The following is a 27,119-nucleotide window of genomic DNA, read 5'->3' as shown; positions in this document are numbered from 1 at the left end:
GATGCAGGGAGGGTTGGAGGAAGGAAGAAATGAACAACGAATGACCTGTTTTGCAAGGTGATACTTGATAAAAGGTTGGAAATGATCTGAGGAGCTTCTGAAATCTTTTGAACAAAACTTTATTTTAATTTGTTGAAACAGATCACTGTGGCGTTCGTGAAGGATAGGTTATAGAAATCACAGTCAGAGGAGGCCATTCGGCCCATCGAGTTTAAGATGGTGCTAGCTTCTCAACTGGAGCTCCCTGCTCTAACATTCAATAACCTGCTTGCTCCTCACACCCTTTTATGTTATATTATTCTTCTTCAAAAATTTATTCGATTCCATTTCTTCTGAATCAGAAGGTTGAATTCATAATAATAATCCTTGATTTGATATAGTGCTTTATCACGTTGTTGAGACGTCTCAAAGCGCTTCACACAATATACTGTAAAGTGAATTGACTGTATTCTGTGGGCAAAAACGCAGCAGCCAATTGCGCACAGCAGTGTCCCACAAACAGTTGTGGATTGAGTGGTATACCCGGAAAACAAACTGCCAATTGACTAGTTCTTACTTACTGCTAGGTAAACAGAGGCGTATGGAGAAACTTACCTATGGTTTCACCTGGACCAAAATTGAACCCGGGTCCTCTCACTTGCAAGGCAAGTGCACTAACCAACAACAAAATTACATTTGTATAGCGCCTTTCACGTCGGGAGGACGTTCCAAGGTGCTGAACAATCAGTGTTTCGGGGCCGAGCTGGGGGTCAGGATCAGGGAGGATGGAGGGCAGGGAGGGAAGGAGGATGACTGAAGGCACGGTTGAAGAGGAGGGTCTTGAGATGGGTCTTGAAGGAAGCAAAGGAGGGGGTGATGCGGACTATGCTAAGAGACTCCACTACATAGTCTAAGGTGACACTCCAGTGCAGTGTTGGGGTACTGCACTGTTGGAGGTGTCATCCTTCTGATGAGATATTAAACTGAGGTCCTGTCTACCTGTACAGGTGGACGTTAAAGACATTAAAGCACTATTGGAAAAGGGAAGGGAGTTTCTCCCAGTGTCCTGGCTGATAATTCCCCAGATCAAATTTTTCATTCACTTCATGGCTGTTTGTGGGACATTGCTGTGTGCAAAAATTTGACTGTTGGATTCGCCTACAAATGCAGTCACTACACTTTACAGTATATCCTGTGAAGCACTTTGGGGCGTTTCGATGAGTTGATCAGGTGCTGAATCAGTTGCAACAATATTAAATGCAATTGCCAGGATTATTATGATAATTACAGTAGGAAAAAATATATGATTCTCAGCTTTACGTTTGCACACAACTAACATTTTACAATAAATGATATGCAAAGAAAATGTCTAATGCGTAAACAAAATCCAAGAATCTGGAAGAGATGTGAAAGGATCTAAAACTGTAACAGTAGAATTGCCTCTCAAGCCCCATTGTATATTGTACTGTGAAGCTCACTGCTTTGGCTGCTAACATCAAAGCTCCTCTCAGCTGGTCTTCTACTGTACTGTATTTCCTCTCCCTCCCTCCTAAGTAAAAATACTACAGGAAATTGTGAATCACACAATTACAGTCAAGCCTAATATGGTAAAAACATTATGGATATTAATTCTTCCCCTCCTTAAATAGAAACATCCGCCTTATTGTAATATATAAGACAGGTAGCCAAATAAAAATGAGAGTGTTTGCAAACTGCAGTGGGACTCATTGTGTGCTGTCTGAGTAGATCACAAAACAGCAGCCTATTTATTTTCAGCTCCAAATTGATAACAAAGCTACAAATAACTTTTTTTTATTTTCACTACTTTTCCAAGTTTCCCCACTGGTTTAAACACACACACACACACACTTATCATAGATCTCCAGATGCAGAGCAGCCAGCAGACCGACAGCCAGGCAGGCAGGCACTCTCTGTACCAGTGAATATAAGGAGGAGCAAAGCAACCACAGAGGCTCAGTGTCAGTGTCAGAGTCAGCAATGAGGGCAGAGGTGACCAGGGGCAGGAGCCCCACTCTCCACACACTACACCGCAGTGTCCTGCTGATCGCCTGCAGCCTTCTGCATTTACAACGTGAGTCCAATCAATTTTGACTGTGAAAATAACTCTGTTTACTTAATATTACATTTATATGTCATTCTTCATCCTGCAGTTGATGTGTGTCCTAAACTTCCGTATGAGAGCCACAGGAGTGTCTGTATTTAGATAGTTTTGAAAAATGTTATAACTAAAAATAATGTGTTATTTTTAAAGGGAATCTAATGAACGTAACAACAAAAACAACAACTTGCACTTGTATAGCACCCTTCATGCAGGCGTTTAACAGTGGTGGAGCCTGACTCTGAGCTGGGGTTGGGGGGGCAGGTAGCCGTAAGCACGGTTGAAGAGGAAGGTTTTCAGGCGGAACTTGAAAGGGGGGAGAAGGGGCAAGCCGGAGGGATTGAGGGAGCGTGTTCCAGAGTTTTGGGACATAGTGGCTGAAAGCAGAATTCAGTTGCGACCTCCGATGATAGGGCAGAGGATACGAGGGACGAGGAGGAGGCCGGTGCCAGTCGAGTGGAGGCGCTGGGTGGTGGATTGGGGAATGTGGAGGTCGGAGAGGTAGGGAGGTGTCAGAGAATGAAGGGATTTGAACACGAGGAGTGTGAGAATCTCGAAGTCGATCTGTTCGGTGATGGGGAGCCAGTGGAGCCTGGCCAGACCTGGTGAGATGTGGTACGGAGTTTGGTCCAGGTCAGTATGTGGGCGGCAGAGTTCTGAGTGAGCTGGAGCTTTTGAATAGTGGAGCTGGGGAGACCAGCGAGAAGTGCATTTGAGTAAACCAGGCGGGAGGTGAGCAACACATGCTCGAGGGTTTCGGCTGCATTTGATAAATACTGCATTATTATTATTATATTATTATAAAGATTTGTACTTGTTTTGGGATTCTCTTAGAATTCTGCTTACCAATTGCAAAATAATTCCTTGAGCACATTGTGCTGTAAAACACGTGTCAATACAGTCATTTGCAGCTGATATCTTGTAGTGTAGCTGGTGGTCAAACAATTTAGTGAAGGAATATTGCGTCCTCCTGTTCATGATCATATCCTGCAACTGACAACTAACCTAGTGCAGTCCACTTTGACTTAAGTATGTATAACCCAGTATACTGTATAGGATTATTATTATTATTATGTTATTACAGTTTAAATCACTCTGCAGAGATAGTTTCTAAATGGCTTTCAGTGATGGGTCAACCAGACCAATAACACTGCCACGTTACATATGAATGGATGTTACTTTTCTTAATATACTTTCTTAATATATTCCAAAAACGGCTACTTTTTGCAGATTATTATTTATTATTGTGATGATGATGATCCAGAATATAGCACCCAAATTCAAGTCCAGACCAGAATAATGGAAGAAAGCTTCCTTTGTGGGTTGGCTTTAAAACTCCTATGGGATTGAGTCTGGGGCAATCTCAATCCACACACCAGTGAATGTGGGTTTATAGCACTGAAATACTCTTAATTTAACACTACAGTACTGTGAATGAAACTGAATTGGCCCCATACTCAAGGAGGCAAGTGACAAATCACATGAGTACAGAAGAAGGTGTGGATCCCTTACTGTCCAGCACCTTGGGATGTTCTCCTGACGTGAAAGGCGTTATATAAATGTAATTTGTTGTTGTTGCTCTCCTGAGGATGGGGTAGAACAGAGCGATAGCAAGGATGGGAATCGAGTGAGAGCTTTGTTTTGTGTCTAACCATGCAGGACCTGGACTGGGAATGGGTGGACTATATGGGAGAAAGTTCATTTCCCAGGATTGACATCGCTCACTTTGAAGGATATATAAAACTCACCGAAGATTTTTATTTGCTCCTGGGAATTTGGGCATTGAATATTTTACTGAATTTCCTCACTTCAAAGTGTATCACAGGATGTACTGTAAAGTATAGTGACTTTATCTGTATGCAAATGTGGCAGCCATGAAATGAATGACCAATTTTATGTGGGGAATTATTGGCCAGGACACTGAGAGAAATACTTTTTGAATCGTGCCATGAGATTTTTAACTAGCACTTTAACAGTCAGGCCTCGGTTTAACATTGCATCCGAAGGACGGCCCCCCAGTTGTTAGCACTCTTGCCTCTGAGGCAGAAGGTTGTGGATTCATCACGTTGGGATTTGAACTCACATAGTCTTAGCTGACATTCCAATACAGTGATGGGGAGTGATACATTATTGGTGGCCCAATCCTTTGAGTGAGATGTTAAACCAATGTCTGCTTGTTCAGGTGGACATTAAAAATCCCATGGCAATATTCAAAAAAAGAGAATGGAATTTCTCCCAGTGACTTGGCCAAACCCCCAAGAGAGAAAAAAAATGATCGTTCACTCCATGGCTATTTGTGGGATATTGCTTTACGTAAATTGGCTGCCTTGTTTGCCCACAAAATACCCAGTCACTGCACTTTACAGTAAGTCCCGTGAAGTTCTTTGAGACGACCTCCTGACGTGTAAGGTGCTATATCAAATGCAAGGATTATTCATATTATTACTAATATTATTATTTTAACAATCCAACTTTGAATCTACAGCGAGTGCACTGTTACTATTGCTTTTATATCCTTCTTCAATCTCAATGTAAAATGTTTCTATGTTAATTCCCAGACTTGTATATTGTCATGACAGAGCATGAAACAGCTTAATGACCACTGCCGCCAGCAGCGTTAGTGCTCTTTGAACAGGGGAAATGCAAAGTCAAACAGAAATGACTCTCGTGAGAACTCTGTTGTAGCATTTTTCCAACTGGACTTTCACACAAGCCATTCTTACCATCTCCTTCCCTGCCACCCAATGCTTTGGGATACACAAATGTTCTTTTCCTTTTTATTTTTCGTATTGAGGCTTCTGACCAAAGCAGGATCAATGCCCGGACTCCAAATGCATCTCTGAGCAAAATGGCGAAGCTATAGAATTATACAAAGGGAGGTTTTGCAGCTGTATTTGCTGTGCACTCCTCTTTATTCACTGCTTTTTTGAGTCTAAGTCTAGCCCTAACTCCTCTGAAGGGAAATGACCAGATCTTTGAGACAATACAATGGACAGTATACTGTTGACCCAGATGGTCAAAGAAATAATCATTTCAGAACATTTTTCAGTGTTTAAAAGCAGTTCGGAATGTTCCATTTTTAGTGGTATTGTAAAATTGCTGTGACACGTTTGCTCCTAGTAACATACTCAGGCAAAGTATACAATATTAATAATAATAGTAATCCTTGCATTTGATACAATGCCTTATCATGTCTTCGAGACATCTCAAAGGCGCTTCACAGAATATAATGTAAAGTGGATTCACTGTATATTTTGTGGGCAAATCGCTACAATTATACAATGATCTTTGACTGGTGGTGGACATTCCTTTTGACTAGTTAGCCCACACTCTCTGTTTACACATGATGCATAATGACTTGAATGAGGTACTAACTCAGTGTGCCATTGGCTTCAGATGAGACCACGTAAGGAGGGTGGTGAACAAGCAATGTGAAGCCCATTTCACTGTTAAGTGCCTATGGCTTTCTTTCAGGCATAGCTGTAGCAACGGACTCAATCAGAGATGTGTGTGCCACGTGTCACAGAAACGCTACATGCCACGACAGAGGTCACTACAAAACCTGTATCTGCAACTACGGATTCAGTGGCAATGGAAGGAATTTCTGTTCCGGTGAGATATTTGTCAAGAATTTGCATTTGTTATTTCTGTGGTGTGACTGTGAAGGAATAGCTGAGGCTAAAGCTACAGGAAACAGGCTGGTTCTGTTAACTGTTCAATCCAATATTACCTTGCCAATAAAACCTGCCAATAACAATATAAAAATGTTAGTCCCAAAATTAGACAACCAGAGTCGAATTAATATTTTTTGGAGTTGGGGAGGAGGAGGGAAGAGTGAAGGCAATTTGAATTTACATTTATTATTCTACTTATTCGTATTATTTTGTTTTTGTTTTCATAAGAGATTTAAATGTTCAGCTCCTTCTTCCCTTATTTGAATTTTCTTAACAAATATTGTACCAAGAAGATCTGCTCCCAGGTCACTGCCAATGGTGCTGTGTAAGTCATGTGCCAGAATACACGTGAGCAGCTAGCTCACTGATCCCAGCCCAGTTCCAGCCCAGCCTATCCTGAATGGCATGTATAAAGCCAATCCTTCAGTGTGGGAATTATGGATGCAAATCCTCCTTGTCTATCTTGTTACAATGGGCCTGTGGGTGCTAAGCCATCACATAACCTACGCACTGTAATCTCTCTTCCAATAATCTTACATATTTCTGCCTTTAGACCCCTTAAAAACAAACACACTGAGAAATTCCCATTGATGCCCAGTGCCTGATAGATTTGCCCATTATGAAAACACACAGTCACTGGACTTTCCTGCAAAGAGGAGAGGGGGTCAGTATTGTAGGAAATTGAATTGATATCCAAGTCCCATTCCTCTGTAACGCAACACTCTGGAGCTCCAATGCACAATGTGTTTGCTCCGTGACAAGGGAGGACATTGCATTTTTAGCCGTGCTGTCCTATGGATGATGTGGTCATTTGCTCCAAGATACATTTTTTATTGTGTTCATCCAAATGTGCACCATAAACACCAAGGAACATTTGGCCTGTAAAATAACTGAACTTTCAATATACAGCCAGCTGCCCTGCCCAGCCAGAAGTCCCAATGCTCAGTGGAACCAATGTTGGCTTCATGTAGGTAGGTGATCACTTAGTTTACGACTAATGTGATTTAAGGGATCAAATGTTGAACATTAACTGCGTTTGATTCATTCTTACAATATCACTTGGACCACCTTCAAAGAGCTTCTGGTCTTGGAATTCTTGGAATCCACTCAGAGGTATAATGAACTTTCTATACATCTGTCAGCAAGGAGCTAGACATGCAGCCGAGTGTATAGACAGCCTATGATTGAGATCGGTCCTTGTTATCTGGATGTTTGAAGCATATTTACAATATATTCTGTGTAACGCTTTGAGACGTCTCAATGTGCTATATCAAATGCAAGGATTATTATTATGCTGTGAAAATTGTTCATTAATGTGTTTGTGTGTGTTTTGTGTGTTCAATTCACAGATAAAAACGAATGCCAGATTAAAGCCGGTCGCTTGGTCTGTGGATACCATGCGGCTTGTTACAATACACATGGCAGCTTTTATTGTACATGTAGTACAGGTTATAGACCATCCAATAATATGTCGTCCTTCACTCCCAATGACGGAAGTCACTGCATAAGTATGTATACTGATCTCTGATTACTTTCATTGTATGAAGTTTTGCTTCTCTTTGCTTTGTAGAAGATAGTGTCAAGTCCAGTAGTGAGCAGTGCAGTTACCAGAGGAAAATTTGGGTAACCAAGTTATGTGTGTCAGCCTCTCAGTCAAAAGGTAATGGATTCAATCCCTATGGCGGGTTTTTGAACCCATAGAGTCCAGGCTGTAATGAAGTGCTGGGGGTGTGTTCCATTGTCAGAGGTGCCATCCTTCTGATGAGATGTTAAACTGAGAGATCCCATGGCACTATTCAAAAAGAGAAAGGAGTTACTCCTGATGTCCTGAACAACAATCCCCCAAAGTAAAATTGGTCACTCACTTCAGGGCTGTTTGTGGGACATTGCTGCGTGCAAATTGGCTGCCGTGTTTGCCTACAAATAAACAGTCATTACTTCACAATAAAATCCTGTAAAGCACTTTGAGATGTTTTGATAACACGATAAGGCAACATATCAAATAGAAGGATTATTATTAGCATTTCACTATTTTATCAATTTTGTCAAAAGTGGAAATCTTAGCTGGTTGGGTGAAATATGAACTTGAAATTTGCCTTGAAATCTGAGACAAAAAAATACTAATGTTCATGTGCATTAAGTGAGATATACCAGCCCATCACCTGAAAGAGAATGGCCCAAACAGATGCGTGAAATTCATTTGCACAATAATAGTATTGTTTCCAGTCTGGGACCCATTCCCCACAGAGGGCAGGCAAGCTCACATGAGAGATGTGCTTCTCAGACTTATTATGATCACTATTATTATTATTAATAGCCAGGCTATACTTTATTTTGTTAACAAATGTACATTGAACCTATACCCTTTTGTGCTGCTGCCTGGCAGCCCTGAAAGTATTTTCTAGGTTTACTTTCTTAATCCACTAACAATGGGGATCATCCTAATCCAGGAGAAAATCATTAATGGACAACCTTTAACATTTGAATTGAGGAAAATGAAACCAAGTCGATCCCTGAAGTCCAGAGTTAGCAGTAGCCATTAGAGTGAGTTCTCCCTGCCTGGTGGGTGATTTATTTGCAGTTACAGGGAAAATTCAGCATCCATCTCCTCCCTTTTATTTAGTTGCTGTGAGCACCAGTGAATACTTAGATTAATTAGATTATAATTTGGGGAGGACAAGTTTGCAGGGCTATGGGGTGAGCGCGGGGGAGTGGGATTGATTTGGATAGCTCTTTTCAAAGAGCCGACACAGACACGATGGGCCGATTGGCCTCCTTATGTGCTGTATGATTCTATGAATTCAACAACAACAAATTACATTTTCATTGCGTCTTTCACATTGGGAGGATGTCCCAAGGTTCTGGACAATGACGGATTTGGAACCCGAGCTGGGGTTTGGGATCAGGAGGCGTGGAAGGCAAGGAGGGTCTGGGTAGGAGGGTGACCGAAGGCGTGGTTGCAGAGGAGGTTCTTGAAATTGGCCTTGAAGGAGACAAGGGAGGAAGCAAGGCGAAGGGAATGGAGTTCCAAAGGGTGGGGGCAGAGAAGCTGCAGGCCCGACTGCCGATAGTGGTGAATAAAACTTATGTGTGTATATTTTGAGGAGGGGCGAGGTGGGAATTCGGGTCTTTTTGGGACAGCAATTATTTTATCTTTGGAGCAGATTGTGTTATATTCTTCCGCCTGGTTATTAAAGTGCCTATTGATTAGTTGTCAGATTGGTTTGTACTCTGATCTCCATTGATGGTTTGCGCAGATACGCTGGCTGTGCAATCAGCCTATTTCCTTTGTGGACCTTTCTCTTTTTCCTTCGCTCACATGTGTCCGTTCTGATACGCTTAAGTAAGGCAAAACAGGATATTCTTTTGAGCAATGATATTAGGAAATCACTCTTGTGACTCAGTAAAGTGTGCCTTATGTGAAGTATCCTGTTTCCACAATTCACTTTGACCCTGAGGAAAAACTTTTTTGATGTATAAAATTCTGTAATGTGTAAATATAAGTTTATGCATAGCTGGGAGCAATTTCCGAGTCAGTGACACATCAAGGAGTTCAGATGACGTCCTGTACAATGAGAAATTTGGAGGATGTTGCTCGAGTCCACAGCTGTGTTACCACTTAGACGTTTGCATGTATGTGCTTCCTCTATTTATACACAAATAGTTCACCTGCTAAAGTCAGCCATGAAGTCAACTAATAACTTCCTTGTGACCATTTATGGAGCCATGGGACTTTTTCACACTGCTATGATATGGGACTTCATTTCACTGGATCTTATTGGAGAAAGATTTTGCCCACAAAATATAGTCAATCCACTTTACAGTATATTCTGTGAAGGACTTTGAGACTTCTCAAAGATGTGATAAGGCTCTATATCAAATGCAAGAATTATTATTATTGTATATTAACATACGCAGCCTCTTAGCTGTATGCCCTCCTGATCACCGTTTTAACTAGAATGTCTTTCACGTGATGGATAGATTAATAAAAGCCTGAAGCTGGTAGTGTGTCTGGGGATGTCTCTGTGTGTCAGTATTGGGTAAAGGTTCACCTGCAACTGTTGTTATCTCTCATTTTCAATTTTGGTAAAGGCCACACAACTTGTTGGATTATTTTCTCTTCCGTGGACAAAAAGTTGGGTCAAAACTTATAAATTATGCAACTTTAGCCTATTTTGATTATTGTTATTATTAAAGAACAGCATAGCCCGTTTTTATAAAAAAATTAAAAATTGTCTGTGTCTCCTCAGCTGTTGACTGTGGCTTACCACCGAATATACAGAACACAGGTTGGCACCTGCCGGATAACACAACCTACGGCAGTACAGCTGTGTACAGATGTGAGATTGGCTACGGGGCTGTCAGTGGGAACGACACATCGGTCTGCTCTGCCCGGGGACAGTGGGAAGGAGCGAGTCTCCAGTGTAAAGGTCTGTGTCTCAGGATGTTTCTAAACCAGCTTTTAACAAAACAATGTGTGATGTTCTGATTTTCTGTTGCTCATCTCAATCCTGGACAACTCTTAATGTTAATGTTTGTGTGTCAGTGGTGTGAGGTAAAGCTAATCTCATTATTTTTGGGAGGGGCAGACTCNTTTTTGATAAGGGAGACTGAATAGCTCTTTGGATGGCTCAGTCAGTAATAATAGGAAATTAGGAACAAGAGAAGGCTATTTCCATTCATTGAACCCACTATGCACAGTCTAATTCATGGCTCACATACAAACATCTTATCCCATCTCCTGCTTTCCCACCATATCCATTAATATGTTTACTCTCCAGGTGTTTCTCCATCACTCTCTAAAATCTCTAAACTCAATTTTACATCTCTGACTTTTTGGCACAGTGCACAAAAATCAACCTGTCAGGCCAATTTTACTTTCAAATCTAAGAATTTGAATGAATTGTGGAAAACTCTGAATTTCAGTCTTAATTTGGAGGTGACATTTTTTCTGTAAAAGAAACCGGCTTCCAAATATAGACCGAATTGAATAATTTTCCATAATTCTAAGCAAGATCACTCTTGTGGGTGTAACAAAATACTTCGCTATGTCTGTAGTGAAATTGCATTCACAACCTGGAACCTAATTATATTTTTTTAATATATAATATTGTTCTGCTGCCTTGCGGTCTCTGAAAGTGTTGTTCTTTCAGCCATTACACCACAAAGCTCTGGAACTCTCTCCCCCAATGCCCCCACCTTGCCCCCTCTTTTAGATCATGACTGAAGACCTTCCTCTTTGACCGTACTAGTGCCAGACGGTTAAATGCTCCAAGGCCCTGCCCCATGTGAAGAGCGCTATATATATATAAGTGCAAGCTGTTGTTCTTCTGTATTTACTATTGTAATTCCATTTAGAAACTTTAATGGTGTTGTGTCTCCTCAGCTGTTGACTGTGGATCCCCACCAGGTGTTCCAAATACGGAGTGGTACCCGCAACATGACACGGTTTATGGGAGTAAAGCTGTGTACAGATGTAAAGATGGCTATGTGCTCTTCAAAGGAGAAGTCACATCAATCTGCTCTGCCCGGGGGCAGTGGGAAGGAGCGAACCTTCAGTGTACAGGTCTGTGTCACTAAAGCCAACTCGAACTGGATATAGGCGACTAAAACACAACAATTTCCAATAGGTTTCTTTAATAACAACTGTGGGACAAATGGGAGTACCGGAACTTTGCTCCCACCACCTTCTACCTCCGGAGCGCAGTTCCAGCGGTTCAGCAGGGTGCTTCTGATTACTGGAAGGAGTTGACATTTGTAACTCGAGACTCATTGCAGGCCATTCCTGTAACAAAGCGTTTGATCTCAATGTGTAATGTGTCCCAACAATGACTTTGCATTCTGAATTTCTGTTACTTGTATCAACTTTCTGTTTGAGTGCCAGTAATAAGACGTAAGTTTAAACTCAGCAATTGTATGTTCGGTGTGTACATGACTCTATTATATCTGTGTTACATGTTGGTACCATCTACACAACAGCAACAAAATTACATTGGTAGGTTCGTAGGGAGTCAGTAGATCAGAGAGGTAGGGGGGGGCAAGGCCATGGATGGCCTTAAAGATGAGGACGAGGATCTTGAATTCGATCCTCTGGGGGATGGGGAGCCAGTGGAGTCGGGTGAGGGTGGGAGTGATGGGGTCACGGAGCCTGGTGCGCGAGAGTACATGAGCTGCAGAGTTTTGGATGATCTGCCGCTTGTGAAGGGAAGAGTTGGGAAGGCCGATGAGGAGGGAGTTTCCGTAATCAAGCCTTGATGTGATGAATGCGTGGGTGAGGCTTTCGGCAGCCTGAGGGGTGAGGCAGTGCGGAGTCTGGCAGTGTTGCGGAGGTGGTGGTAGGCAGTGCCGGTCATGACGCGGATGTGGGGAAGAAAGGACAGTTCAGGGTCAAACAAGATATCCAGATTCCTGACTGGCTTAGTGAGGTTGAGTGTGCAGCCGTGGAGGCTGATGCTGCCAGCGCCCGAGGTGTGGAGGCACTGGCGCGATCCAATCAGGAGGGCCTCGGTCTTGCTAACGTTGGAGAAAGTTGTCCCTCGTCCAGGACTTGACGTCGGACAGGCAGTCGGTGGGAGGAGAGGTGGTGGAGGAGGATTGAATAGTCCACAGTATCAAAGGCAGCAGAGAGGTCGAGGAGGACAAGGAGGCAGAGGGAGCCCTGGTCACACATGAGCAGGATGTCATTTGTGACCTTGCTCGTGTACTCTGTGGGCAACATAGAAACCCAATTGGAGGGGCTCGTGGAGGGAGTGGGAGGAGAGGAAAGAGCGAAGCTGGAAGGCGACGGCTTTCTCAAGGACCTTAGACAGAAAAGGGAGGTGGGAGATAGGCCGGTAGCTGGATAGCAGTGATGGGTCAAGGGAAGGTTTCTTCAAGGTGGAGGTGGTAATGGCTGCTTTGAGGGGGGAAGGAACAGTGCCAGATGACAGGGAGAGATTGATGATGTCGGCGAGTAGTGGGGCAAGGAGGTGTAGCTGGGATTTAAGGAGAGGGGTGGGGATGGGGTCCAGGGAACAGGTGGTGAGCTTCATGGAGGATACGATAGTGGTGAAAGAGGAGGGAGTGACAAGTTCAAAGGTATGGAAGGAGGGATGGGTTGTGGTCGAAGTGTGAGGGGGGCAGGTAGGAGGGGTTGGAAATTGGAAGGGCAGTGGCAGCTGAGCGGATTCATAGAGCAGGCTGGAGCTGCTGAACAGAGGCATGGACAGGTTGACAGGGGGTCAGCAGATCAGAGATGCAGGAGGGGGCAAGGCCATGGAGGGCCTTGAAAGTGAGGACGAGTATTTTGAATTCTATCCTCTGAGGGATGGGGAGCCAGTGGAGCCAGCTCAAGGTACCATTTAGGTTATTCAGTACCATCTAGGTTATTCAAGAGGAACCAGCTGAGGAAAATCTGTCAGGTGGTAACAGCATGGAGCTGAGGGAGGGGCGTTAGATGATATGGGACAGTCATTGTATTGCACAGTATATAATATTTTGCTCTGATACACAGTGAAGACTAATCTGAGGCATAAAATTTGCATGGTCTTAGTGATGCGTTCACTCACAATAATAATAATAATAATCCTTGCATTTGATATACAAGGTACACAGTCACTCCACTTTATGGTATATTTTGTGAAATGCTTTGAAATTTAGGGGCAAATAATCTAAACTTTGTCTTTGTGATACTTTGAATCAAGGTGATGTGTTTTTGCATGTGTCAGACACCCGGCTGACCAAACAAAATGACATTCCAGAACAAATCTACTACTTTTATTGAAGTAGTAGTATCTTGTGAGGATCCTATTATAACACACGTATTGTGAACCACAGTTTAGAAACCCACAGAATGTTAATGTAAACCATTGTCTATATGTCTCCTCAGAAGTTGACTGTGGCTCACCACCGGCTATCCCAAACACAAAGCGGTACCATACCGGTAACACAACCTACGGCAGTACAGCTGTGTACAGGTGTGAGATTGGCTACATGGCTGTCAGTGGGAACGACACCTCAGTCTGCTCTGCCCGGGGACAGTGGGAAGGAGCAAGTCTACAGTGTACAGGTCTGTGTCTCAGGATGTCTCTAACCTGCTTTAAACAAGGCAATATGTGATGTTCTCTGGTGGCGACTTTTTCTTTCTGATTTTCTTTCTCATGTGCCAGATCCCTATATATCTCTTATATTAATATCTCAGTCTATCTGTGGGTCATTGCCATTGGCTTGAGGGAAATCCTGTGCTGAGACTTGCACACTGTACAGATCTCATTGAATTATTACATGTGAAATGGGGTGTAGGTGGGATGCATAAAATTCTCAGTTTGTTTTGGATAGTCTGAAGCAAGGTGATGGGGTTTCAAAAATGTCAGATACCCGGCTGATTAAAAAAAATGACATTATTGAACAGATCTACTCTTTATATTGAAGGATTAGCGTCTGAATCTGTTATATTGTAAGGATCCTATTATAACACATGTAATGTGAACCACAGTTTAGAAACCCACAGAATGTTAATGTAAAACAATGTCTATGTGTCTCCTCAGAAGTTGACTGTGGCTCACCACCGGCTATCCCAAACACAAAGCGGTACCATACCGGTAACACAACCTACGGCAGTACAGCTGTGTACAAGTGTGAGATTGGCTACATGGCTGTCAGTGGGAACGACACCTCAGTCTGCTCTGCCCGGGGACAGTGGAAAGGAGCGAGTCTCCAGTGTACAGGTCTGTGCACCAGAATATTTCTTACATATGCTTTAAACTGGACAATGTGTGATGTTCCCCAGCAGTCAAACCATTACACATCTCTTGCTACGAGTATATTTTGCCAAATTCTGCCAAATCAGTAGAATGGAGATCATCCAGGTAGGGTCAATTGGTACAATCCTCAGTCATCTCTATATTGCTAATGAAATGGTGTCTGAAATTCAGTCCCGTTCTGGAGTATATGGACAGGCATGGAATACATTGAAAAGGTTCACATCCAAGGATCCTTACCTGTACTTGTACGTGTTATTTGGAGTTGACGTACAAATCAGCCATGATCTAATTGAAGGCGGAACAGGTTTGAGGGGCTGAATGGCCTATTCCTTTTCCTATGTTCCTGTGTTAAAAAACATACAGCACTTTGGGTGGTTATCCCTTGCCAGCCTGAAGGTTGAAGGTGTGTTAATCTACATACTCAGCCGAGATGTAAAAATCACTCGTATAACTGGTTCTGGTTCTGTATTTGGAACCAGTTATGGCAGCATAAATATTAGATTTTGTGACAAATTAGGGAGTCTTCTTACCTTGCAGAGCCACTCACTGTCCTTTTAGACTTTACATAAGAGAAGCACAGCAACATCATGTTGAGCAGTAAGTTCAGCTTCCCTGTCACTGAAGTACGCAAGCAAGTCTAAATGAAGCTTGATTTCCTGTGTACAGGAACTGGGATCTGATGGAAATACTGATAAGGTCCCAGAGGAACTCACTGGTAAGCCTGCGACCCACCCGAACAATCGGCACAGCCCCCAATCTATTGGCACACGTCTTGCTCTTGTGCATGCTAGTGTCAGCTTGGCTTAGTGATAGCACTTTCGCCTTTTAGTCGTGACTTGAACTCACATAAGCTGACAGCCCAATGCAGTGCTGGGTGTGTTGAATTGTCAGAGGTGCTGTCGTTCAGGTGAGACGTTAAACTGAGGTCCCGTCTACCTGTTCAGGTGGATGTTAAAGGTCCCATGACACTATTCGAAAAGAGAAGGGAGTTTCCTCTGGTGTCCTGGCCAACAAGCCCCCAAATAAAATTGATCATTCACTCCTAACCCTAACCTTTGTGGGATATTGCTGTGTGCAATTGTGTTGCTGTGTTTTCCAACAAATACAGTCAAGTGGAGTCCTGTAGTTCAGTGGTTAGAGCACTTGGCTTGCAAGCGAGACACCTGGGTTCAATTCCAGGCAGGACGAAACCTTGCGCCAGTTTCCTTACTCCACACGCTTAATAATAATCCCTCCAAAAACAAGACAATAGTAAATTGGTCATTTGCAATCCACGACTATTTGTGGGACACTGCTGTGTGCAATTGGCTGCCGCGTTTCGCACACAAATATACAGTCAATTCACTTTACAGTTTATTCTGTAAAGCGCTTTGAGACGTCGAGAAGACGTGAAAAGCACTATATCAAATGCAAGGATTATTATTATTATTTCATTTCACAGTAAAATCGTGTGGAGCGCTTTGAGAATATATCCGATGTGATAAGGCACTATACCAAATGTAATTTTGTTATTGTTGTTGTCCGACATGATAAGGCGCTATACTAAATACAAACGTTATTATTATTATTATCCTTTGCCCTCGTGCTAATCGTTCTCTCGGTCAGAAAGTCCTGCAATGTGCAGAAGGTTATGACAATTACTAAATGTAACCTAAACCCGCCCTGTTGTGTCATTTCTTGGAACTAGATTTCAGCACACGGTTTCTGCTGTAAAAGTGGCACTTACATGAAGCACTTCAGTATTTAAACATCTCAAACGTTTCACAATAAATGCTGTCACGTGCACTGACATTTTTGTAGACGGATAGGGGAGCAGCAAGTCGAGACTATCATCTCAGGTCCTGACATGGGGCTTGAACCTTCTGACCCAGAGACAAGAGTTCTGGTGACTGAGCAATCAAATTGTACCCCACCAACATGTGTACACATATTCCCAGCCTCTACCTACTGTAGTGTTGCATTCAGTATCAGAGACAGCTCCCCAATCCACATTTAGCTGCACATTTCGACAAGTTCCCCTATTTGAGCGGCTTCAATCGGCACCTAGTCCATGTTAGCTTTTCTGTAGACAATTGCCCATTAACAGAAACTCTCTTTCACCCAAGACTGTAAGCTTTTTCCTAATTATTATCCTCCAACACTGTCTGCAGTGTATAGCTCCAATGTACAGCTCCATATCAACGTGTCCACCCTCTCTGCTCAGCAGGCCTGCTCCATGTCCCTCACCCTGCCTGCCCCACTATTGGCTCGGGCCCTCAGCCTCTCTGCTCTGACCCTTTGGAACCCCATCCCACAGTCCCTTCGCCTCCCTTGCCTCCTTCAAGGCACGTCTCAAGACCCTCCTCTTCGACCGTGCCTTCGGGCACCCACTTACCTGTACCCTCCCTGCCCTCCACTCCCTGATCCCAACCCCCTGCTCGGGTCCAAATCCTTGACTGTCAAACGCCTTTGGACGTCCTTCCGACGTGAAAGGCGCTATACAAATGTAATTTGTTGTTTGTTGTTGTTTGACAACCGAGAGATTTCAGCCTCTCGGTGGTAGGTATTTTCCTACGAAACACAGTCACTACACCTTGCAGTACATCCTGTGAGACGTCCGCCTGACATGAAAGGTGCTATAACAAATGCATGGATTATTATAGTTGCATGTGAGCTGTCTGTTGAAGAGCTGGTGAGTTGAATGCAGTATTAAAATGCTTGCAATAGTGTTCCAGGTACAAGGCTTGCACAGGCTTGCACGCCCACCCAGCCACATTGTTCCAGTGTTGTGAAGGACAGACATGGCTATGCTGTTTGGAACTTGACTGTGGCCTTCTGCTGCTGTAGATAACATACCACATCTCCACCCAGAGCCCAATCCTATTGTGAATGGCTCCAGTGATTTGTTAGTGGCTCTTGTTACAAATGATCATTTAATGATCAAGCGGTGTTATCAGAGCACAGTTAACGGGAGTTACAGACACATTCACTGAACTTGGAAATCACAGAAATTCCATTACATCGGAAAAAACATCTCATTGTGTAACGTGTCAGGGATGAGCGATACATCTTGTTTATAAGTTTAGGAGAAACACCAAAAATAGACTAAACCAATATCTTTGTGTCTCCTCAGCTGTTGACTGTGGCTCACCACCGGCTGTCCCAAAAACAGGGTGGTACCTGCTCGGTAACACAACCTACGGCAATACAGCTGTGTACCGGTGTGAGATTGGCTCCGTGGCTGTCAGTGGGAACGACACCTCAATCTGCTCTGCCCGGGGACAGTGGGAAGGAGCGAGTCTCCAGTGTACAGGTCTGTGTCCCAGGATGCCTCTAAACCTGCTTTAAACAGGACAATGAGGGTTGATGTGCAGGGCTCTATCAGCGGCACCAGAATTATCATGATATACTTTAAATGAGATTTCCTATGATAAACGTGCTACAATAACAACAACAACTTGGATTTATAAAGCGCCCTCCACGCCGGACGGCGTCTCAGAGCGCTTCACAGTAACGGATCCCAGGGCCGGGCCAGGGGAGGAAAGTGACCAAAGGCGACAACAACACAAAAGCACAATTACATTTGTATAGCGCCTTTCAGGTCAGGAGGACGACGTCCCAAGGCGCTGGACAATCAGTGTTTCGGACCCGAGCTGGGGGTCAGGATCGGGGAGGGTGGAGGGTAGGTGGGGGAAGGAGGATGATCAAAGGCAAGTTAAAGAGGAGTACACGAAGATGAATAGAAAATATTCACAACACCCGGTGACAGTGCATGATAACTCTACCCCTGCCCTCCCCACCATAGCAAGAGGAGTGAAGGGTTGGTTATACGCTGTCTTAGAAGGAGTGAGCTTGTTGGATAAATGGCCTTTTCTGGTTGTTAGTTTTTTTATGCTTTACTGAAGTGAATTGGTTGTTAAGTGGTACAAGTACATGTTATTTCTTGTAGAAACATTAGATGGCGCCCACTACTACTGCACTAGTAATGCACTGTGAATTGCTGGGCCCCATGTGATCAGAGGTCTCTGTAAATTGCTGATATTTATTGTAGTTGTGTATAATTGTTAAAGTTGTTTGCGCAGAGCTTCACGTTATAGGCTGTTCAAACACCAGCATCGTTTTCTTTCTTGATATCATACGACTCAGGAAGGATTGGCTCAATGCAATGGCTGGTCTGATAACCAGAAGGATACCTACCGACAGCTGATAACAAGTTCCATATTGGGCAGTTTGGGAACTTTGAATAAATGCTCAGCAGATCAATAGAGATGAGCAATGTTAAATGTCACTGATACTCAATCCCCTTGTTTTTGGGCTGCAATTTTCTTGTCATAGTCCCTCATATTTGTCCCAGTGTAAGTGTTTGGATGGGAATTTGGTGTGGATTCCGGCCCTACGGATAGACAGAGGTCCAGGTGGCTATGGTTATTCCAGAACAAAACTACTATTATTGAAGGAGTAGTATCTTGTGAGGATCTTATTATAACACACGTAATGTGAACCACAGTTTAGAAACCCACAGAATGTTAATGTAAACCAATGTCTATGTGTCTCCTCAGAAGTTGACTGTGGTTCACCACCGGCTATCCCAAACACAACGCGGTACCATACCGGTAACACAACCTACGGCAGTACAGCTGTGTACAAGTGTGAGATTGGCTACATGGCTGTCAGTGGGAACGACACATCGGTCTGCTCTGCCCGGGGACAGTGGGAAGGAATGAGTCTGCAGTGTACAGGTCTGTGTCCCTGATTATTTCTAAAGCCCACAAATAGGAGAATGTGTTATGTTCCTCAATGGCGACTTTTTATTTCTGATTTTCTTTCACATGTGCCAAATAACAATAATAAACAATAAGCCTTTCACATCGAGAGGACGTCTCAAAGGACTTCACAGGATACAATGTTATGTGTTATGACTGTGTGTTTTGTTTGAAGGTGAATCTCTGCATAACCACTGTATTAGCGTTTCAGTCCAACTGTGTAGCATGGACCTGAGGGAAATCCTGTGATGAGACTCACATATTTCGCAGATACTTTTATAAGTGAAATTACAATCTTAAACAAATCTACTATTTACCTGTAGTGTATAAGCAAGTTGGAACATACTGAGGGTAAACAACAATAACTTGCACCTATATGGTGGTCTTCACTTAAAGAGAGTCTCAAAGCTTCTGACAAACATTTGGGTCTACATTTCATGCAATTCTCTGACTCTGTCAATAATTTGGAAGTAATATGATTTGGACAGAAAAGAGATATTTTGTTAAAATACATAACAAATTCTATAGGTCTTGTTTGAGACATAAACATTTGCAGTTTATTAGAGTGAAGCTCTTAACTGTTGCTCAATGATGGATGAAGTTCAGAGCAGCTCAGTTATTTTCCTATTCAAATTCCATCTTTTCTAAGACTTTTTAACACCAATACTCAGGTGTGACTTCAGCTACTCTTTGACGAACGATTATGGCGGGTACATATTGAGAACCTGTTGCTTAAAGTTATTTTCATTTCATTTATTGCTGCTTTCAGACAAAATAGCCTGTCCCTTGCTATGTCTGTGAAGCTTGAAGCAGCTTCTCTTATCAGAGACTTCTTTCAATTTACCACCGAGGACACTCTTCACACCCACTGAGATGTGGCCTTGAGATTCCTTTGCAACTTATGGAAAAACAAGCTACTCAGAAACAACTTACTACTGATAATAGTGTTTCACTGCATAAGTTTTAATACGTATGATATATACAGAATGCCAGTTATCAAATATAATAATCCTTGTATTTGATATAGAGCATTATTGAAATGTCTCAAAGTACTTCACAAGATTTATTGTAAAATGTCATCACTGTATTTGTGGTTGAACATGACAGCAAATTTGTGGACAGCAATGTCCCACAAACAGCCATGAAGTGAGCGGAAGGTGCGAGAGAAGATACTCCCTCCACCCCACCATCGGAGTTCGCACTTTCAGCCACTACGCCCTCAAACTCTGGAACTCTCTCCCTCAATCCCTCCGCCTTGCCCCCTCTCTCTCTTTTGTCAAGTCCCGCCTGAAAACCTTCCTCTTTGACCATGCTTACAGCCACCTCTACCCACTCCCCCTGGTTTGAAGTCAGGCTCCGCCACTGAGACACTACCCTGGTTGGAGGGAGCTATATATAAGTGCAAGTTGTTGTTGTTATCTGGGTATTTGATGGTAGGTTTAATGGCAGTGGGATATACACAAAACCAACCTCAGAGGTTAACTGTGGCTCACCACCGGCTGTCCCAAACATAGGGTGGTACTTATTGGGTAACACAAGATACGGAGGTACAGCTGTGTACATATGTGAGATTGGCTACGTGGCTGTCAGTGGGAACGACACCTCAGTCTGCTCTGCCCGGGGACAGTGGGAAGGAGCGAGCCTGCAGTGTACAGGTCTATGTCTCAGGATGTACAGGATGGCATCTTTAAGAGTAAAAATAATTATTTTCTCCTGGAAAACTTGGTGTCATGTTCTTGAGACGTGTTCTATGGGACTATGTGAAGTCCCGCAGTGTAGAGGTTAGAGTATTCGCAAGCGAGAGGACCATGGTTTGATTCCCGGATGGGGCGAAATCTTAGAAAAGTTTCCTTACTCCACACGCCTCTGTTTACCTAGCAGTAAGTAGGAACCCGGTTGTTAGTCGATTGGTGGAGTGCTTTCCGTCGGTATTAATCATTTAAAAAAATTTGGTCTCTCAGTCCACGACTGTTTGTGAGACACTGCTGTGCACACTTGGCTGTCACATTTCACCCACAAAATACACAATCCACATTACAATATATTCTGCGAAGGGCTTTGAGACATCTCAACTACGTGATAAGGCGCTCTATCAAATGCAAGGGTTATTATTATTATTAAAATAGAAAGATGGCATTTTAATGGGAAGATCCCTATTATACCACACAGGGTGTGGAGCCATAATTTCTATTTTTAAGTTTATCTTTCGAAAGAAAAATAAAGTAAATCAATGTCTTTGTGTCCCTCAGAAGTTGACTGTGGCTCACCAGCGGCTATCTCAAACACAGTGTGGAATCTGCTCAGTAACACAACCTACGGCAGTACAGCTGTGTACAGGTGTGAGATTGGCTATGTGGATACCAATGGGAACGACACCTCAGTCTGCTCTGCCCGGGGACAGTGGGAAGGAGCAAGTCTACAGTGTACAGGTCTGTGTCTCAGGATGTCTCTAACCTGCTTTAAACAGGGCAATATGTGATGTTCTCTGGTGGCGACTTTTTCTTTCTGATTTTCTTTCTCATGTGCCAGATCCCTATATATCTCTTATATTAATATCTCAGTCTATCTGTGGGTCATTGCCATTGGCTTGAGGGAAATCCTGTGCTGAGACTTGCACACTGTACAGATCTCATTGAATTATTACATGTGTAGGTGGGATGCATAAAATTCTCAGTTTGTTTTGGATAGTCTGAAGCAAGGTGATGGGGTTTCAAAAATGTCAGATACCCGGCTGATTTAAAAAAATGACATTATTGAACAGATCTACTCTTTATATTGAAGGATTAGCGTCTGAATCTGTTATATTGTAAGGATCCTATTATAACACATGTAATGTGAACCACAGTTTAGAAACCCACAGAATGTTAATGTAAAACAATGTCTATGTGTCTCCTCAGAAGTTGACTGTGGCTCACCACCGGCTATCCCAAACACAAAGCGGTACCATACCGGTAACACAACCTACGGCAGTACAGCTGTGTACAAGTGTGAGATTGGCTACATGGCTGTCAGTGGGAACGACACCTCAGTCTGCTCTGCCCGGGGACAGTGGAAAGGAGCGAGTCTCCAGTGTACAGGTCTGTGCACCAGAATATTTCTTACATATGCTTTAAACTGGACAATGTGTGATGTTCCCCAGCAGTCAAACCATTACACATCTCTTGCTACGAGTATATTTTGCCAAATTCTGCCAAATCAGTAGAATGGAGATCATCCAGGTAGGGTCAATTGGTACAATCCTCAGTCATCTCTATATTGCTAATGAAATGGTGTCTGAAATTCAGTCCCGTTCTGGAGTATATGGACAGGCATGGAATACATTGAAAAGGTTCACATCCAAGGATCCTTACCTGTACTTGTACGTGTTATTTGGAGTTGACGTACAGATCAGTCATGATCTAATTGAAGGCGGAACAGGTTTGAGGGGCTGAATGGCCTATTCCTTTTCCTGTGTTCCTGTGTTAAAAAACATACAGCACTTTGTGTGGTTATTCCTTGCCAGCCTGAAGGTTGAAGGTGTGTTAATCTACATACTCAGCCGAGATGTAAAAATCACTCGTATAACTGGTTCTGGTTCTGTATTTGGAACCAGTTATGGCAGCATAAATATTAGATTTTGTGACAAATTAGGGAGTCTTCTTACCTTGCAGAGCCACTCACTGTCCTTTTAGACTTTACAAAAGAGAAGCACAGCAACATCATGTTGAGCAGTAAGTTCAGCTTCCCTGTCACTGAAGTACGCAAGCAAGTCTAAATGAAGCTTGATTTCCTGTGTACAGGAACTGGGATCTGATGGAAATACTGATAAGGTCCCAGAGGAACTCACTGGTAAGCCTGCGACCCACCCGAACAATCGGCACAGCCCCCAAGCTATTGGCACACGTCTTGCTCTTGTGCATGCTAGTGTCAGCTTGGCTCAGTGATAGCACTTTCGCCTTTTAGTCGTGACTTGAACTCACATAAGCTGACAGCCCAATGCAGTGCTGGGTGTGTTGAATTGTCAGAGGTGCTGTCGTTCAGGTGAGACGTTAAACTGAGGTCCCGTCTGCCTGTTCAGGTGGATGTTAAAGGTCCCATGACACTATTCGAAAAGAGAAGGGAGTTTCCTCTGGTGTCCTGGCCAACAAGCCCCCAAATAAAATTGATCATTCACTCCTAACCCTAACCTTTGTGGGATATTGCTGTGTGCAATTGTGTTGCTGTGTTTTCCAACAAATACAGTCAAGTGGAGTCCTGTAGCTCAGTGGTTAGAGCACTTGGCTTGCAAGCGAGACATCTGGGTTCAATTCCAGGCAGGACGGAACCATGGGCCAGTTTTCTTACTCCACACGCCTAATAATAATCCCTCCAAAAACAAAACAATAGTAAATTGGTCATTTGCAATCCACGACTGTTTGTGGGACACTGCTGTGTGCAATTGGCTGCCACGTTTCGCCCACGAATATACAGTCAATTCACTTTACAGTTTATTCTGTAAAGCGCTTTGAGACGTCGAGAAGACGTGAAAAGCGCCATATCAAATGCGAGGATTATTATTATTATTTCATTTCACAGTAAAATCGTATGGAGCGCTTTGAGAATATGTCCGATGTGATAAGGCACAAATGTAATGCACCAAATGTAATTTTGATGTTGTTGTTGTCTGACATGATAAGGCACTATACCAAATGTAATTTTGTTATTGCTGTTGTCCGACATGATAAGGCGCTATACCAAATGCAAACGTTATTATTATTATTATGCTTTGCCCTCGTGCTAATCGTTCTCTCGGTCATGTTAGCTTTTCTGTAGACAATTGCCCATTAACAGAAACTCTCTTTCACCCAAGACTGTAAGCTTTTTCCTAATTATTATCCTCCAACACTGTCTGCAGTGTATAGCTCCAGTGTACAGCTCCATATCAACGTGTCCACCCTCTCCGCTCAGCAGGCCTGCTCCATGTCCCTCACCCTGCCTGCCCCACTATTGGCTCGGTCCCTCAGGCTCTCTGCCCCCACCCTTTGGAACCTCATCCCACAGTCCCTTCGCCTCCCTTGCCTCCTTCAAGGCACGTCTCAAGACCCTCCTCTTCGACCGTGCCTTCGGGCACCCACTTACCTGTACCCTCCCTGCCCTCCACTCCCTGATCCCAACCCCCTGCTCGGGTCCAAATCCTTGACTGTCAAACGCCTTTGGACGTCCTTCCGACGTGAAAGGCGCTATACAAATGTAATTTGTTATTTGTTGTTTGACAACCGAGAGATTTCAGCCTCTCGGTGATAGGTATTTTCCTACGAAACACAGTCACTACACCTTGCAGTACATCCTGTGAGACGTCCGCCTGACATGAAAGGTGCTATAACAAATGCATGGATTATTATAGTTGCATGTGAGCTGTCTGTTGAAGAGCTGGTGAGTTGAATGCAGTATTAAAATGCTTGCAATAGTGTTCCAGGTACAAGGCTTGCACAGGCTTGCACGCCCACCCAGCCACATTGTTCCAGTGTTGTGAAGGACAGACATGGCTATGCTGTTTGGAACTTGACTGTGGCCTTCTGCTGCTGTAGATAACATACCACATCTCCACCCAGAGCCCAATCCTATTGTGAATGGCTCCAGTGATTTGTTAGTGGCTCTTGTTACAAATGATCATTTAATGATCAAGCGGTGTTATCAGAGCACAGTTAACGGGAGTTACAGACACATTCACTGAACTTGGAAATCACAGAAATTCCATTACATCGGAAAAAACATCTCATTGTGTAACATGTCAGGGATGAGAGATACATCTTGTTTATAAGTTTAGGAGAAACACCAAAAAATAGACTAAACCAATATCTTTGTGTCTCCTCAGCTGTTGACTGTGGCTCACCACCGGCTGTCCCAAAAACAGGGTGGTACCTGCTCGGTAACACAACCTACGGCAATACAGCTGTGTACCGGTGTGAGATTGGCTACGTGGCTGTCAGTGGGAACGACACCTCAATCTGCTCTGCCCGGGGACAGTGGGAAGGAGCGAGTCTCCAGTGTACAGGTCTGTGTCCCAGGATGTCTCTAAACCTGCTTTAAACAGGACAATGAGGGTTGATGTGCAGGGCTCTATCAGCGGCACCAGAATTATCATGATATACTTTAAATGAGATTTCCTATGATAAACGTGCTACAATAACAACAACAACTTGGATTTATAAAGCGCCCTCCACGCCGGACGGCGTCTCAGAGCGCTTCACAGTTGCAGATCCCAGGGCCGGGCCAGGGGGAGGGGGAGGAAAGTGACCAAAGGCGACAACAACACAAAAGCACAATTACATTTGTATAGCGCCTTTCAGGTCAGGAGGACGACGTCCCAAGGCGCTGGACAATCAGTGTTTCGGACCCGAGCTGAGGGTCAGGATCGGGGAGGGTGGAGGGTAGGTGGGGGAAGGAGGATGATCAAAGGCAAGTTAAAGAGGAGTACACGAAGATGAATAGAAAATATTCACAACACCCGGTGACAGTGCATGATAACTCTACCCCTGCCCTCCCCACCATAGCAAGAGGAGTGAAGGGTTGGTTATACGCTGTCTTAGAAGGAGTGAGCTTGTTGGATAAATGGCCTTTTCTGGTTGTTAGTTTTTTTATGCTTTACTGAAGTGAATTGGTTGTTAAGTGGTACAAGTACATGTTATTTCTTGTAGAAACACGAGATGGCGCCCACTACTACTGCACTAGTAATGCACTGTGAATTGCTGGGCCCCATGTGATCAGAGGTCTCTGTAAATTGCTGATATTTATTGTAGTTGTGTATAATTGTTAAAGTTGTTTGCGCAGAGCTTCACGTTATAGGCTGTTCAACCACCAGCATCGTTTTCTTTCTTGATATCATACGATTCAGGAAGGATTGGCTCAATGCAATGGCTGGTCTGATAACCAGAAGGATACCTACCGACAGCTGATAACAAGTTCCATATTGGGCAGTTTGGGAACTTTGAATAAATGCTCAGCAGATCAATAGAGATGAGCAATGTTAAATGTCACTGATACTCAATCCCCTTGTTTTTGGGCTGCAATTTTTTTGTCATAGTCCCTCATATTTGTCCCAGTGTAAGTGTTTGGATGAGAATTTGGTGTGGATTCCGGCCCTACGGATAGACAGAGGTCCAGGTGGCTATGGTTGTGCGCTAGTCACTGTGACCATGTCCTTCACTGTAAGCAATCAGCAGTTTGGTGCATGTGGAGGCTGAATTTAGTCCTTGGATTTTATTTTCTAATCCTCACCCTTGCCGTTCTTCTTGACCTTGAGCCGAGGTTCAAACCCAATTGGTAATTCCATCTCTGGATCATTGCCCACTTTCTTCTTTGCTTACCCCTCCCCCCCATTGAGCCCCTGTCTACACTTACCTAACCTCCTTGCTGCTGAAACCTTTACATACTTCGCTCCACCAGCTCGGGTGTGAATCCCTGACTGTCCAGAGCCTCGGGATATCCCCCTTGATGTGAAATGCACTGTACTCATGTAATTTGTTGTTGTTATCTCAATGATAGAGTATGCAATTCTCTCCTCTCCAGCATTGCCATCTCCACTCTCCAGAAGATTAAACTGAGTCAGAACACTGCAGCTGTCCTGGCAAAACATCACACATTCATTACTCCAAGCATTACCAAGCTCCACATTTCCCGACAAGATGCACAGTCACTTCAATGGAAAAGCAGTTCTCTTTGAATCTCTTGAGATGTTTTGGCTTCATAAGGCAGCTTGCCAAATAAACTTGGCAAATTGTAAAGATTGTTTTCATTGTATTATTATCGAGGGCAGTTTCTATTTTGTGCAATTGGCGCAGTGTTATAGGGTGAGCTCGGTATTGTTGGTTTCTGCTGCATGAAGTTGGACCTATTTCTGCGGAAA

The 27,119-nt window shown here is 43.6% G+C and overlaps 1 protein-coding gene across 1 annotated transcript in view; it reads left to right on the top strand.

Annotated features, from left to right (window-relative positions):
• Nucleotides 1–1,977: 1,977 nt before the first annotated feature.
• susd1 (sushi domain containing 1) overlaps nucleotides 1,978–27,119 on the top strand; it is a 42,490-nt gene continuing 17,348 nt past the window's right edge. The window contains exons 1-13 of the mRNA XM_042346316.1: nucleotides 1,978–2,071; nucleotides 5,573–5,710; nucleotides 7,122–7,280; nucleotides 10,023–10,202; nucleotides 11,159–11,338; nucleotides 13,640–13,819; nucleotides 14,298–14,477; nucleotides 17,626–17,805; nucleotides 19,052–19,231; nucleotides 20,770–20,910; nucleotides 21,505–21,684; nucleotides 22,153–22,332; nucleotides 25,089–25,268. Coding sequence (XP_042202250.1) covers nucleotides 1,978–2,071; nucleotides 5,573–5,710; nucleotides 7,122–7,280; nucleotides 10,023–10,202; nucleotides 11,159–11,338; nucleotides 13,640–13,819; nucleotides 14,298–14,477; nucleotides 17,626–17,805; nucleotides 19,052–19,231; nucleotides 20,770–20,910; nucleotides 21,505–21,684; nucleotides 22,153–22,332; nucleotides 25,089–25,268 — 2,152 coding nt within the window. The remainder of the gene's footprint in view (nucleotides 2,072–5,572; nucleotides 5,711–7,121; nucleotides 7,281–10,022; nucleotides 10,203–11,158; nucleotides 11,339–13,639; nucleotides 13,820–14,297; nucleotides 14,478–17,625; nucleotides 17,806–19,051; nucleotides 19,232–20,769; nucleotides 20,911–21,504; nucleotides 21,685–22,152; nucleotides 22,333–25,088; nucleotides 25,269–27,119) is intronic.

The sequence above is a fragment of the Callorhinchus milii genome, unplaced genomic scaffold, assembly GCF_018977255.1.
Source record: "Callorhinchus milii isolate IMCB2004 unplaced genomic scaffold, IMCB_Cmil_1.0 Scaffold1, whole genome shotgun sequence".
Lineage (NCBI taxonomy): Eukaryota > Metazoa > Chordata > Chondrichthyes > Chimaeriformes > Callorhinchidae > Callorhinchus > Callorhinchus milii.
This window is presented reverse-complemented; position numbering and strand designations above follow the sequence as displayed.